At 33.9% G+C, this 14,698-nt stretch overlaps 1 protein-coding gene across 7 annotated transcripts in view; it reads right to left on the reverse strand.

The window, feature by feature from the left end:
* ERBB4 (erb-b2 receptor tyrosine kinase 4) overlaps positions 1–14,698 on the reverse strand; it is a 1,100,194-nt gene that overhangs the window by 198,664 nt on the left and 886,832 nt on the right. For all 7 annotated transcript variants that reach the window (XM_027590425.2, XM_027590421.2, XM_027590423.2 and 4 more), the window contains 3 exons: positions 11,699–11,831; positions 6,888–7,010; positions 3,451–3,549 (listed from right to left, as the gene is read on the reverse strand). In XM_027590425.2, coding sequence (XP_027446226.1) covers positions 3,451–3,549; positions 6,888–7,010; positions 11,699–11,831 — 355 coding nt within the window. The remainder of the gene's footprint in view (positions 1–3,450; positions 3,550–6,887; positions 7,011–11,698; positions 11,832–14,698) is intronic.

Raw genomic sequence — 14,698 nt, forward strand, 5'->3', positions numbered from 1 at the left:
CCAACAAACTGAAGCACTAAGCTGAAGTATTATATTCAGTCACTGGAATTTAGGATAATTATATTTTTTTCATCTCAAGATTTTTTTAAGAAAACAAATAAATTAATAAAACATTTAAATACATATACACTTCCAAGGCATATAGAATAACGTCAAGTGATAGTGGGCTTAAATATCAGAGAAAAACAACAACAACAACAAAGCAAGAGTAGTAGAAATTCAGACAAACTGGAGTCTGTCTGATTTGACCAGACCATGGTCCCCAATTCCAGGAATCTTGCTCAAAAGCCACATTTTTTAAGTATGTATTCTATACCATTTGAAGGATAAAAACAAAACAAAACACAAAAGACAACAAGACAAAACAAAACAAAAACCCTGTGTTCTTCCAATGAAATGGTGCTATTTGAAACAAAAACTAGAAGTGTGTATAAATGTAGATATTTTTCTTAAGAAGGTGGACCTTTAGGGCCATTTTCTTAATGTTGTCCAATGTGATCTTCCTTTATTGGAATTAAGGACATACTGGCCATTCAGTAGCTGTGTGTTATTATTGTCATTATGAATCCATTAGACATATTCAGGTGAGTTGAGTTACAGCCTTGTGACCAAATTCTCCTCTCCTACTTTTAGCATAGCATTTAATAGAATACAAATTGTTCCTTATTTATTTTTGCCTATGGTAAAATTCTAAGAAAACATAAAAGTCATCTCCTGTGCCCCTGGATATCAATAGAAATATTGGGTTTAGTGATTTTTAAGTTGTTGAATTTTGTCATTTGTTAAAATAACCAGTAACACATAGCTACATCTAATAAACTTAGTAGTAGTAGGAGAATATTCTACCCCAAGTATAAAGTTGCATGCTGTGGGATAGGGTGGGGCAAAGAGATCTAATGTTTAATAAGAGTATGCAGTTTCTATTATCTTCAGAAGCTTTATTTTCTTTCTTTAAAATGGTATAAAACATTTGCATATAAACAAATATATACATACTCTAGTTTGCAAAAGAGACAGGTAGCATGATTGCAGTAGATGTTATTTTAGTTTGAAACTTAAACTTGGAATACTCTACCTTATGGAAGAACCCAAACTAAGAGATATGTCAAATAAGACTTGTATCTTAATAACCTTGGGAATATTAGCAACTTCAACTTAATTCTTAGGTCCAAATTACAAATAAATTTGCATACATGAAGCTTTTTGTTGCAGTTTGATATGTTATTTAATTACTTATAATGATTTATACACATAGTAGATGAGCTAAAAGTGTTGGTATGAAATGTAGGTAATTTTGTATTAAAATTACACCAGCCTGTTTAAAATACTGAATTTATCATTAATTTTGCCAGTGCAACTGTATTTTAATTACTGTGATGCCATACTAATGTTTTTTGAAAGAAGTTCTGAAAATAGTAAGAGGTGTTTCTGCTTAGGATTTATTGAAATTGCCAATAGCAGTCTACCAATCTATTAATCTTCTAGCATCTATCCACGAGGTAAGAGAAGCTCAGTCAAAATATTTTCCTTAATATTTTTTTAACTTTTAAAAAGAACATACTGTTTGGAGTCTGTTGGTCACCAGATTTATCAACCATTTAGGAAAATGACCCCTTTCATGGCTCAATCAGAGCCTCATCTAAAATTCAGTAGATTCTAAGATTTCAAGCTGCCATCCCCACTCCTGTTTCCATGGGAATAGACTTCAGATCAGGAAAAAAAAATTGGATGGGGTTAGGAGCTTTCAAATTATCATTCAAAATCATGATGAAGCTTTTAGAGCTTCTTTCTTAGGTGATTATTTTGTAGCCTCTTAACCCCTTTTTGCCAGTCTGTTTCCATGGAAATATGACAAAAATGGCTGTCCAAGCCTCCAGCAGAGATTATTAGCATTCTTAGCATTCTTAGCATCTTGTGCAGCTTTGGCTGCAGTCTAGGCTGGTCAAGATCTTTTTTTTTTTTTTTTAATCAGTTTTACATATTAGCATACACTGTTTATATGTATATATATATTACATATACATACACTGTTTATATGTATATGTATATATACATATATATATATATATTCATTGTCCTTTTCTTCATTATTTTTACTTAGAAAATTCCCTTCACAACTATATACCTATAATCAAGATCAAATTGATTGTGACATCACTGAAAAAGACTTCAGTTTTACATTTTACTACATGAGCCAGGACATGTAGCTGCAGAGTGTCAGAACTTTTAGGCACCTACAGAAGGAAACACCATTTAGTTACTGGATTCAGTATCTGTCAGGTGTTGGTAGATAAGTAAGGGTGGTATTCAAAATATTTAGCAACTGGTAAGGTGCAGGACCAACTGATCAGAGCAGCTGGTTTGTACCAGTTAATTATCAGCCCTATTATCTAATAACCAATATGTTGCTGAACTAAAAGCAGCCCTATATAAGAGAGTAAGCATTTTACACAAGTAAATTATCCACCATCAACTTACAAAAGAGCTTACGAGAGAAACTGTGTAGAAATATATAGCAATCCATATTTAAAGTGCATATGCTTGCATCATCTTTCATATGAAGGTCATTTGAAAATCAAAATCATTCTTATTATTGAAGACATTATGCTAAACGAGAAAGAGTATCTATATGGGTCTTTGATAGAACCCCTGGCAAGACACCTTGTGTTGAATGTGAAAAAAAATAACAGCATACTACATAGATATTTTATCTGTCCTACCTTCTGAAATTTGCTGAACAGCTCAATCTACAATTTTTGCTAGGGGAAATCTTAAAGTTCTGATTGACCTTATAAAGTATTTTTATTCTTCAGAACTCTCTTATTTCTCTATAGTTGGAACTTATTACCCATAAGGTTTGTCTTCTGAATTTGAACTAGAAAAAAAGTAAATTTCAATTGGTAATTGTCTGACTTAGGTAGGTTCCTAATTTAAATTTAACACTAACTTACTATAGAAACTAATCTTGATTGATGTTTTCTGGTAAGTAGACCATAACAATAATAAAATAAAGCAGCCCAATTAATTTTTCAGATCATCATTCCTACTCCAAATGCAATTTGCCTTTCTTTGCATAGTGCTGAAATACATAGTCCTTGAGAGCAGGATTTGGTTTGCAGACCTTCAGCCTTCAGCTTGTTGGTATAAATAAAGTATACTGGAACACAGTCATGCCCATTCTTGTGTTTTGTTTTTAAGTGTCTATGGCTGCTTACCTACTAAAAGGATGGACTTGAGTAGTTTCCACAGAGACCACATCGCACAAAAAGCCTATTTATTCTCTGGTCCTTTAAGCAAAAGTTTGCTGACCCCTGCTCAAGGTTTTAATTATAGAGTATACCATTTCTAGAGAGGAAATTTTGTAAGTAGTGAAGTCTTTTTTTTTTATTCTAAAAGCAGTCTATTAATAATGGATAAAAATGAGATTGCCTGGTGTCTATCTATACTTACATCCATGAACTCCACATTGGCTTTGGGACCAGTTGTTTCATTAAGAATCTTAATAGCCACAGGAATCTTTACTGTTTCTCCTTCAGGTACCCAAATACCCTTTGGGGGAAAAAAATCACATTAAATCTATATGAAGATATACAAATTTATACCAGAAACAAAATTTGATTTAACCACTCAATCTATTAATTTCTTAAAAAATAATTTAGAGGTTCTATATTCTTTTATTCAGTCAACAAACATTTATCTAATACCTGTTGTATGTTACAAGTTACTTAGCAACTTTGCTGTCCGCTTTCATTATCTGAAGATGAATCATGTATTTATTCTGCTTTTAAGGTGTTTACTATTATATTATAAAGCATTGCTATTATAAAAGTCAATTCGTATGTGTGGAAAAGGCTTTTAATGGAGACAAAAATGAAATAAGATACAATAATATTAGATTTGAACAATATATCAGCTTCTTAAGACTTGGAGAACACTGTTCAAATTTTTGATCTTCAATTGTCTCATTTGTAATTTAGAAGATTGGGTTCAGTAATGTTGGAGGTTCTTTTCAGCTTTAATATTATCTAATTATTCTGCAACTAAAACAAATAAAAATACATATTCTCATGTTCCTGAAGTTTGGATTGATTTAAGAATTAGTTTACTAAGGTGATTATTTAAGAATTAGTTTTCAAAGGCAAGTACTAGGGAGTACTGAGCACATATTAATTTGTTTTTATTATCAAATATTGTATATGTGTGTTTCAAGGAATTTTATTATCTCTGAATATAAAATATCTATACTGGTCATTGCCAGTTCTCTTTTCCTACAAAAATATAATATCTGAACAGGATCCACACACTGGGAAAGTATAAAGTAGATAGAGCTTGAGTCAAGTACAACATTAAGGTAAATGACAACATTCCGGAGTAAACAATTCAACCATTTGATTTAGGACAATAATTTTGATAAGACATAGGGGGATGCATCAATTATATAAGAAATTTTTAAAGCATATTGTCCCAGATAAATACAGAAGAAAATCTCAAATTTTAATTTATTAGCCCTGACATCGAAAAAAGTCTTCTTAGTCCAGTTTTAACATTAAAATGAAAGGGGGGAAAATTCTTATTCCTAAAGAGAATATCTCTAGTTTTTCTTAATATCAGTTGGTTGTAGTCATAAAGTAAAAAAAAAAAAAAAAAAAAGTTTTTCACTTTGTACTTCTATGCTAAAACATATATTTGTGTTACTGAAAGTTACAATAATATGAGGAGACCTAAACACAAGAATTATTAAAAAGTCAGAAAAATACAGAAAAAAAGGCTTTAACCATTAGAAGGTGAATTTAAGAGTTATGTTCTTCTTAAAGTGAATAGGGAAATCTATGTGTCAAATACAAAAATATAAGCCAAGTTCCTTGTAGTATAATTTTTTAAAAATTATTAATATAGAAATGGGGGGAGGGGAAGCCCAAGATCCACGGGCTACATTTTCTTAGTGAGGGTATCTAGGGTAGTGAAAGGCTTACCATTATTCAATAAAGCAACCACAGGGGGGTTACTTTATAGAGTATGAATGTTAAAATATTCCCAAAGTATACTTTTGGAATAGGATATAAATTCAGTGTGAATTAATTTGTACTGCTTTTTAAATAAGTATAGTCATTATTTTCTAGGTCTGACCAGACAAAAATTCAACTACACTAATACCCATGGTATTGGTTCAAATCTTTCATGCTTAAACACAGCATATCTCCAACCAGGAGAAAAATCAACCAAATAATTACCTAAGCTAATTTGCATTTCTGTGGTCAAGGATACTTCTTTATAGTTTAAGGCAATATGCCTTGGTAAGAACTAACGTATTAATTAAAACTTAGGGTCAACCATAACACACTGTAAGTATAAAAATCAAACATACATATGGAACTTTCAATACATGTAATTTCAGTAAAGGTACAGTGCTCATGGACAATAGGTAAATAGTTGTTCATAACAAAAACATTTATAAAGCTTTATAATTAAATGTCTAGATGGTATCCATGATTTAAAATAAAATTCACTTTCCAGACAATACCATCTTTAAAATAAAAGGCTGATTATATGCTAGGAACAATCCAAAATTGAGTTATCTTTGAAATGAAAGTCCATCATTTCTAGCATAATATAAATAGAAAAACAGGATAAGTTGTATTTCTTCAAACATACAAAGAATCTGAAGACCAGAAAGCACCAAGCCAGTCTAGAATAGTTTCTATTCAAATTAGGTGCTCAATTAATAATTTTTAGTTTAACTGAACAAAATATGCATACTAAGAGATTAAGAAATGTCCATATTTTGGCCTTAGAATAAAATAATTTTATTTTAAAGAGATTAAATCATATTTGGAACACTCAGGATGGAAAATTAAGGTTTATATTCTAATTGTTAATATTTTTGTTAAATAAATATTTGTTTTAAGTAGGAAAAAAATGAACATTTTAAAGTGCAATATTTCTAAGATCCAGTCTATTTTAACAGAAATGTTTGTAAAAACTGCAGGCTTGCATATAGCTTTAAGAAATATATAAAACTGTCACAAAGTAAAATTTGGGGAACTGTCACAATGGACATTACAAGAAGGATTTAGCACTAACCCAGCAGAGTTTCTTATACTTGTTACTTACATTAAAAATAAATCTCACCACAATTAACCTTAGGCCTGGCCTCTGAATTAGTTTTATAACTAAGCTAAATAAGTAAACATGCAGATGACATTATCTGAACTTTGCCTTTCCAAAAATATCTCTCTTATTGGAAACCCATGATTTCACCTTCCGTTCTATCTAACCTGAATTTCACAAATAAAGTCATTTTTTAGTTTGCATATAATGGAAAGGACATCAAAACTGAAAATTTTCTGCTAAATTATATCCGTTAATAGGTAGGCAAAAAAGTGGTTTAGGAACTAATCCTATCCTGTTAACAAATCAGCACATTTGTGTAGATCCTAAGGAGACAGGCAGTGCCATCCTGATGGGGAGAGGTGGCGATAAAATGGCAGAAGGAAAGAAGAGCAAGGGTTATGGCATATGGCTCAGGCCCGTCTGGGAGTCCATGGAGCACTGTGTAGGGGGAAGGAGAACGGGCTAGAGCTGTGTATTTCAGATAAGGACAAAATTTGCCAACAGGGAGATGCTATCAGAAGCAGATCACAAGGGCATGGAAAGTGAATACTGTGGCTCTTTGTGACAGTTTCTTGCTTTCCTATGCCAGTTTCCAGCCCAGCTTGCTCAATAAAAATGAATGAATTCATTGGTGCAGCAACTTCTCAATACGATACAGGTTCTCCTCTCTGAATATTAAAAGGAAATTAGGTTAGCTAGAGCAATATCTCTGGCTATTATTTAAGACAAGTCTGAAACAAAAAACAACTGGTGGTATGGGTTATTTTTTTACTGACCTTATAAACTGTTCCAAAAGCACCCGAGCCAAGTACTTTCACTCTTTTGAGCTCAGTTTCTTTCAAAATACGAAGTTGAGCTTGATTGGGCGCCGTACCACTGGGAGTTAAGGGTTCTACCAACTATAAAACAAAAAGAATTCAGGTTCTATAACTTTCAATTCCAGTCAGTGTCTCTCCCTCTTCTTCTGCCTGCTTCTCTTTCTCATACACACAGAAAAACACACAAGCACACTTTCCTTGACAAACAGTATTTTTGTCGTGTGGATCACTCAGATCACTATTCCCTCAGAGTCTATCCTTTCTCTTCTCATGCTTTTTGCCTGCGTGAACACAAGTATAAAACTGTGCCTACCTTGAGGCACATCAAACTAGGAGATTTCCCCTCACCACCCCCCCAACTTTAAAGAAATTTAGGCTAATAGGGGCTCTCAATCCTACTTTTTGAGGCCCTTCCAGTTTTAGTATCTCCAGCTAAGACTCAGATCTTAGTTATGGCCATGTACTCTATCAATATTTTCTTTCTTGTTTTAGGAGACTCGATACATAGAAAAATAAAATCTAACTAGGAAGCCAGGACAAATGCGTCAGAAGAGAAGAAAGTAAGTTAGCACAATACCAATGCCCCAGGACGGTGCTTCTAAAACTTTCATGTACATTTGAATTACCTGAGGTTCTTGTTAAAGTGCAGATTCTAGTTCAATAAGTCTAAGGCTGGGGCTGAAATTTGCATTTTTGCAGAACTTGAGGTGATATCTGTGTATGATGATGGTCCTTGAACACATTTTAAGTAGCAAGGCCCTAGAGTACTTTACAGATCAAATATTCTATGAAATGATTCTAGATCCTAAGTGAATTCTATGGTATGCCGAGGGGTAAAATAGCCACCAGCGAGAAAGTTTCACTAGTTTTGGCTTCCTGGAGGAGGCACACTTCAGAACTGGTCTTGAGGGGCACCTGGGTGGCTCAGTCTGTTGAACCTCCAACTCTTAGTTTTGGCTCAGGTCATGATCTCAGGGTCCTGAGATGGAGCCTGGCTCTGGGCTCTGCGCTCAGTGTGGTCTGTTTGGGATTCTCTCTCTCTCCTTCTCCCTCTCCCCCTGCTTGCGCTCTCTCTCTAAAATACATACATACATACATACAATCTTTAAAAAATAAATAAAATTGGTCTTGAGATAATAAAAATGGATTGACATGGAGGAGGGTATTACCATTGTGAAGACCAGTTTGGACACAGCATTAGGAAGGAGGAAGAAGACATGAAGCAGAATACAGTAGCGGGTGGGACAGGTCTGAAGGATGAGATTTGGGTGGGAAATACGAGATCATAAAGTGGGCTGGGTGTGGCCAAAAGGGATAAATTCAGGTAATTTTAGATGTTCAGTTTATTTGGCATTTAGCCAGAGAGGATGAATAAGCAGAGAAAAGGTATGTGAATGTATACCAATTTCTTGCCTATGTGAGAAAAAACAAAACAAAATGAAGGGTAAATATGAGAGAGGCTCTGGGTACCAAAAGTCTGTATCTTATGTTCAAATTTTAGGTTTTTATTTATGCTTGGGTAAAAAAGCAAGTAAGAGAAACAAAAGTTTCTTTTTCTAAAGTTAAATAAAGGAACTAAACTTTAAACTCAAAGAGCTTGTTCTCTCTCAGCATAAGGAAATAATTAAAGGCAACTCTTACTCAAATGGTCTTGAAAACCATCAGAGTATTTCACAGTGTCTGTTTACAATGCTCAGTGCACTGTGACCCTGTGACTTGTTTATTATTATGCTTCTGTGAACATCATGGTCTACTTAAGTAGCTGAACAGAATCTTGATTATAAGTAAGTGTAGCGATAGGAAGCAAGAATTTGGAGAAGAGGATAAAATTATCAATAAATTTGGGCTCTGTCTAAAAGTGTGACAACAAATATGCTTCTATTTCATTTTCAAATTTGTATTTTTAAAAATGCATATAAAGTCACATAAAATAAAGCTCAGAAAGAATTACAAAATTCCCTGTAAAATGGGAAAAAGAATCTCCATCAGAGCATCTCCTACATTTGAATCCAACTCTGCGGTGCAGAATTTGTTTAGTAGATTTTGATACACACACTGTATGTATATAATCAGGAACTTTAATGATTTTTTTTTTAAAGGCAAAGCCTTCTTTTTGTTAAGATTTTATTTATTTATTTGACACAGAGAGAGAGACAGAGACAGCAAGAGAGGGAACACAAACAGGGGGGAGTGGGAGAGGGAGAAGCAGGCTCCCCCCGGAGCAGGGAGCCCAATGCCAGGCTCGATCCCAGGACCCTGGGATCATGACTTGAGCCGAAGGCAGACACTTAACAACTGAGCCACCCAGGCGCCTACTGATGAATTATTTTTTAAATCACATAACAAATTATATAAAAATCATATGCAAAATTGGGGACTAGATTTCAGCCTTTGGGGCTATGTACTTTTAAAATATATGCTTTGGCATATAATATGCCATAATTCCAGATTTTGAAAACTTCACAATTCTACCTGAAATGTTTAGTCTCCTGCAATTTTCTCAGATATCACTTCAAAATGTATACAAACACATTTTTCCGGGAATTTGAGAATACCTTTGAAAGAAGCATTGTTTCATTTTGCAAGCCAGTATGGCAGAAAGAGCGTCAAGTTTAAAATCGTAGGTTTGCACACTAGTGCTGCCACTTACAGGTGAGAAAGCAGATGGACCCCTCCTACCCCCTCATCTCACACCTGTGAAATAGGTACAGCAATAATTCCACGGAAGATTGTCAAGGGATGAAATGGGATGTAGCATAGCTGGAAAACTTTGGAACATTGCCTGCCATATTGTAGGCACTGAATCTGTCACTCTTCAAGGGATATGATCATGTCCCATTAACATTTTCTAATCACAGTATCTATCAAAGCATCAAGCTTACAGTGCATCTCGTTAAGAGTATGTTGGGAAAAAAAAAAACATTTTCTACTTTTATGCATGCAACAGAAGACAGACAATCTGGAGCAATATGATTCTGGAAAAGCATATTAACTCTAAGTACATTCCAACAATATATCTTGCTTTAACAAGTTTTTCACATCTGAGACAAATTTCTAGTTTTAGTATTTAAGGATTTGAGTTGATCCTCAAGAATTCCTCTTCTGTTTAGATGATAGAAAATCACAGTTATTTACTTTTACTGAGAGAAAGATGGGGATTTTACAATTATCTAATTTAGTGGTAAGCAATAACTTTTTATAAAAAATAGAGTCTGCTTCTAAAACCAATCAGTATGTGTTTATTTAGTAATGAAATATCAATTTGAAGGACATTCCTAGAAAGCACTGTATTAAAAAAGAAAACAAACAAAATGATTATTTTTATAGCAATGAGACTTTTTTGCATGTGGTTAAGGGACAGATTCCTTTCCTATTTATTCAATCACCTAAATGTCCACTGCTGTCCCAAGCCTTCAGTTCCTCTCCAATTCTAATTTACTTCACTCCTTAGAATTTTCTCCACGACTGCCCCAAGCTGGCCATGAGGGAGAATTCTATCTGCCTCCAGCATCCTTGCTAAACTGAAAATATGCACAGCACATGTGTTGTGTCCAAACTTGTATTCACATGTGCAAGGTTGAAAATGATCAAGTTGATCTTTTGTAAGCATCCAGCTCAAGTAAAAATTACTACTATTTTTTCTCATGTATATAACTGACTATCTATCTTATGCTTGAACATCTCTATCGATAAAACAACCCGTTCTAATTTTAGACAACTCCAATTCTTAGACATTCTCTCCTGCATGGAATTAAAATAGCTTCCAGAACATTGCACATGATTCTTCTATCTAGTTGCAACTTTTGGAGGAAGAGAGCTAAAATTTAATTCATTATCAGTTTGCAAAATTTATGAATGAATATTCTCATTCCTGTCTGTGTTAAGAGGAAAAGTCAAACTGTCACACTGACAATGAGCAAAAAACAAACAAACAAACAAACAAAAACAAAAAAAACAGATCCAGAGAAGGCTAAGTCTCAGTACAGAATTGCTTTGAGCTGTTCAGACAGCCTTGGATGTGCGTATCAGGAAAAAGAAGGTAAGGTGCAAGTTGAGAAGGTTCTGGCAATGCAGTTTTCTGTAATTGTTTTTCCTCTGTAACCTATACAGTGAAAACTATCACCTTGCATGCCAGTGAACTCAGTGTGGCAATATAAGAGAAATTGTAATAATTTGTGGGTAATTTACATATTCCCAATAACTAACATGCATAACATTAAATGCTTCCCGTAAATTGTGTGGTAAGGTCTGTGTGATTACAATAGGAAGGTTTATCCTGTAAACTCAGCTTTTCACTGTTGGTATAATGAGATCAGTGGCTACCAATTTAATGACCCTAATTAAAGCATAAATTGCTTGCCTATCTTGCTTTATTTTGAATCAGAAAAATTCTTTTAACATTTTTCTAGTTCTGCTCTTGAGATATTCTCTCCCCAGATGTTTTCTAGTTCTGCTACTGTAATATCCTAGAACTCTAGTGGGATTCCTCCTCCAAAAGAAACAGGTATGTCTTTTCAATAAGATCTGTCATTCAATCAGATAATCTTCTTGACCTCTGCCATTTGTCCTCTTTAAGCCATGAAACTGCCTTGACTACTTTTACTATATACTCTTTGACTCTTCATCAACTCTATAACATACTACGAACTATAAACTCTCAGCAGGAAATTGAACAGAGTTTTCACTTGGATTAAAAAACCGAGTATCATCTAAACCTTCTAAACTTAATGAAAGTCCCTAAACACATGGAGAACAAATAAACACCACACCTCTGTTTCCAGAAATCTTCTTAAGGCTCTTTTCTTTTTGATGCTCTTCCTTCTAACATAAACTGCAAATGTTAGACCCACGATGACCAGGATGAAGAGCCCGCCAATGACTCCCGCTGCAATTAGGGGAGTTCTGCCCACCAGAATGAAAAAGAAGAAAAAAAAAGAGTAAGAAGAGAGACAAGACAGAGAGAGAAAAAGAGCAGTTGTGCAATAAATACATTATCCACATATCACAGGTCTAGTCAGTTAGAAGAAATACAAATAAAAAATGCATTAGAGCCATTACAAAATTTTAGGGGGAATAAAAACTATTCCCGCTTTTTGTTTTGCTTTGTTTTTTAAATAATAAACCATGCACATACAACTAATCTTTGGAGATGAGTGGCCACAGCATGCCATTCAACAACAACAACAGCAGCAACAAAATAACACTTGGTAACAGAATGAAGAACACCTGCCTAAATGTTGATATACAAGCATTTAAAATTATTTTCATTTTACTTTTTCTCTAAATAGATGGAAATATATTTTAATAACATTGTTGTGGTATATAATATTATTTTCAATATTTTCTCTAAAGTAGGCTTTCTCAACAGTGGCACTATTGACATTTTGGGCTGGATACTTGTTTGCTGTGGGGGCCTGCCTTATGCATTTTGGGGTGTTTATCAACATCCTTAGCCTCCATCCACTAGATGCCAGTAGCACCCCATCCTCTAGTCACGGCAGTTTCTCTAGATACTGTCAAATGTCTGCCAAAGTCACCCCCCAGCCCATGCCCCCTATCTTGAGGACTACTGCTCTAAAGCAAAAATGCATGGTCTGGAGATATATGGACCCCACACCTCTGGAGCATTAGGGTACCAATAAGATAGATGTCTTGGAAGTGCTGTTTCAAATGCTGGCTAGGCAATTCTGCTGGGACAAAGGGCGGGAAAAAAGTAAAGAATTGGGTCAGACAGGTTTTCAGAGTTATAATGACAGGAGTAATTATGCTTATCAAAAGTGTGCCGAAGCATCATATACCCATAAAAGAGGTCTACACATTAAGTATTACATTAAAAGGGGGTTGGAAGAGATTCACAAGAGATTTCTATTCTTAAAGTGTTTCTCTAATACATTGTTACCTAAGATATAATTTTGAAACTAATCACTTATTATGTTCAAAGATAAATTTTTTCCTTGCCTGAAAAGTAGTATTTATAGTCTTAACTTCTTTTTCTAGAGTAGAATAGTATGTATGAGCTTTCTGTGGTCAGAGCCCTGACGTATATTAATTTCATATGTCATAGCAAATAGCCCAGAGTAAAACACATAGGTGTTACCTAATACATATTTGACCATGAAGCCATGGCAGAAATGAAAACTAAAAAAGAACTTCCTGAATGTCCGTGCTTTCCATAGTAAAGTATTTTATACTTTATATTCCTATTTGCAGAAGAATCTACCCTGTACAGCTACATTCTTTTAGAAAAAAAAAAAAAAAACTACTTGCCCTTGCAAAATAAACTTTTGCTCAAAGACACATCAGAAATAATGATAGCGGATGATCCTAAATAAAAATTTTAAATTTTAAAGAGCTCTTGAAAAAATCTGTGTCACTTCTATAAATGAAGCCATGTCTTTTAAAGATTATGACTCTTATATTGCCATATAAAGCTACAGAAAAACCTTAAGAAGTATTTCATCCTAAAGGTTGTTTCCTGACAGCCAAAAGTACTATAGCATACTGGAATGTTGCTATAATTCAACCAGATTTTCCTAAATGGAACTTTATAAAGATATAAAAATCTATGCTGAGAAAATTAAACTGTAGTATGGACACAAACTCATCATTGTGATGTGTTTTGGCGTGTGTAAGATCGTATTTTTGAGCATGGCAGTTAAATACGTATTTCAAAAAAATATTTTAAGTTTTCAGTTCAAGGCATACTTTCCAGTTCAAGTGCCTAACATATCCCTGAAAAAGCCATTACTATACAAAGGGTTGTATTTTTTTTCTTCAACCGATATTTTTATTGCAAAGGATTTATGTATTTCTGAGAATAGTGCCCAACATTTCATTAATTGTACATTTGAACTAAACTCTAAACTTCCCCTGCTTATCTATTTTGCAAAAGAATAAGGGGCATAAATTTATGAAAATATATGTCAATGTCACTGTAAATTAACAGAAAATGCTCTATTTTGTTTTTGTTTGTTTTCTATTTTAAGAATCATTCCTAATAGAACAAAATAAGTCTTCTGCCTCCATTCTTTCCATTTAATTTGGGTAGCTATCAATTGTCATGTCATTACTACTTAGGTTGCAGCAATGCACATAAAACACTCAAAAACTCAATAGACAGTAATTTCTATGTTTTTCTAGTTAGCATTTACATTCAATACTTTCCCATAGCAGTTCCTTGGTTGATTTGCATTTCTTTACCATTTTTCTTCTCTTACCCCTCTGCAAGGGTGGTAGAGGTACAAACAATCCGCAGAGGTAAAGAACGAGAGCTTCTACACCTAAAAATCGTACACAAATGTTTTGTTGTACATTTTAAGTGGTCAAATTCTTCATATTTCAGTAGAATTTATTCTTGAAAAATAAATCATAAACCATAAGTAAGCAACCAGCTAATTGAGAAGGGGGGATATTCCATAAGACAACTTATATGTTCCCTTTAATAAGTGAATATGAAAAATAAGGTACTGGCTTTGATTAAGAAGACTTACTAGTCAACAACAAGATGTGAAATGCAATCCTGGACTGGACCTTAATTTGGACAACCATTTGTATAGACATTTTTTAGGTAACTTGAGAAGTTTGATTATGGATTAAGTAGTAGGTGAGATAAAAATGTACTGCCACAGAAAGATGCAGGCTAGAAATTTAAAAGATTGGGTTAGAAACAGTAGAATCTCAATGAGAGAAAAATCCATACACGCACATGTATGTGCATAAGAAGATCTAGAATATACAGTAAGACACTAAACAATACTTGTCTTTGGATA

Source organism: Zalophus californianus, chromosome 3 (genome assembly GCF_009762305.2).
Source record: "Zalophus californianus isolate mZalCal1 chromosome 3, mZalCal1.pri.v2, whole genome shotgun sequence".
Classification (NCBI taxonomy): Eukaryota; Metazoa; Chordata; class Mammalia; order Carnivora; family Otariidae; genus Zalophus; species Zalophus californianus.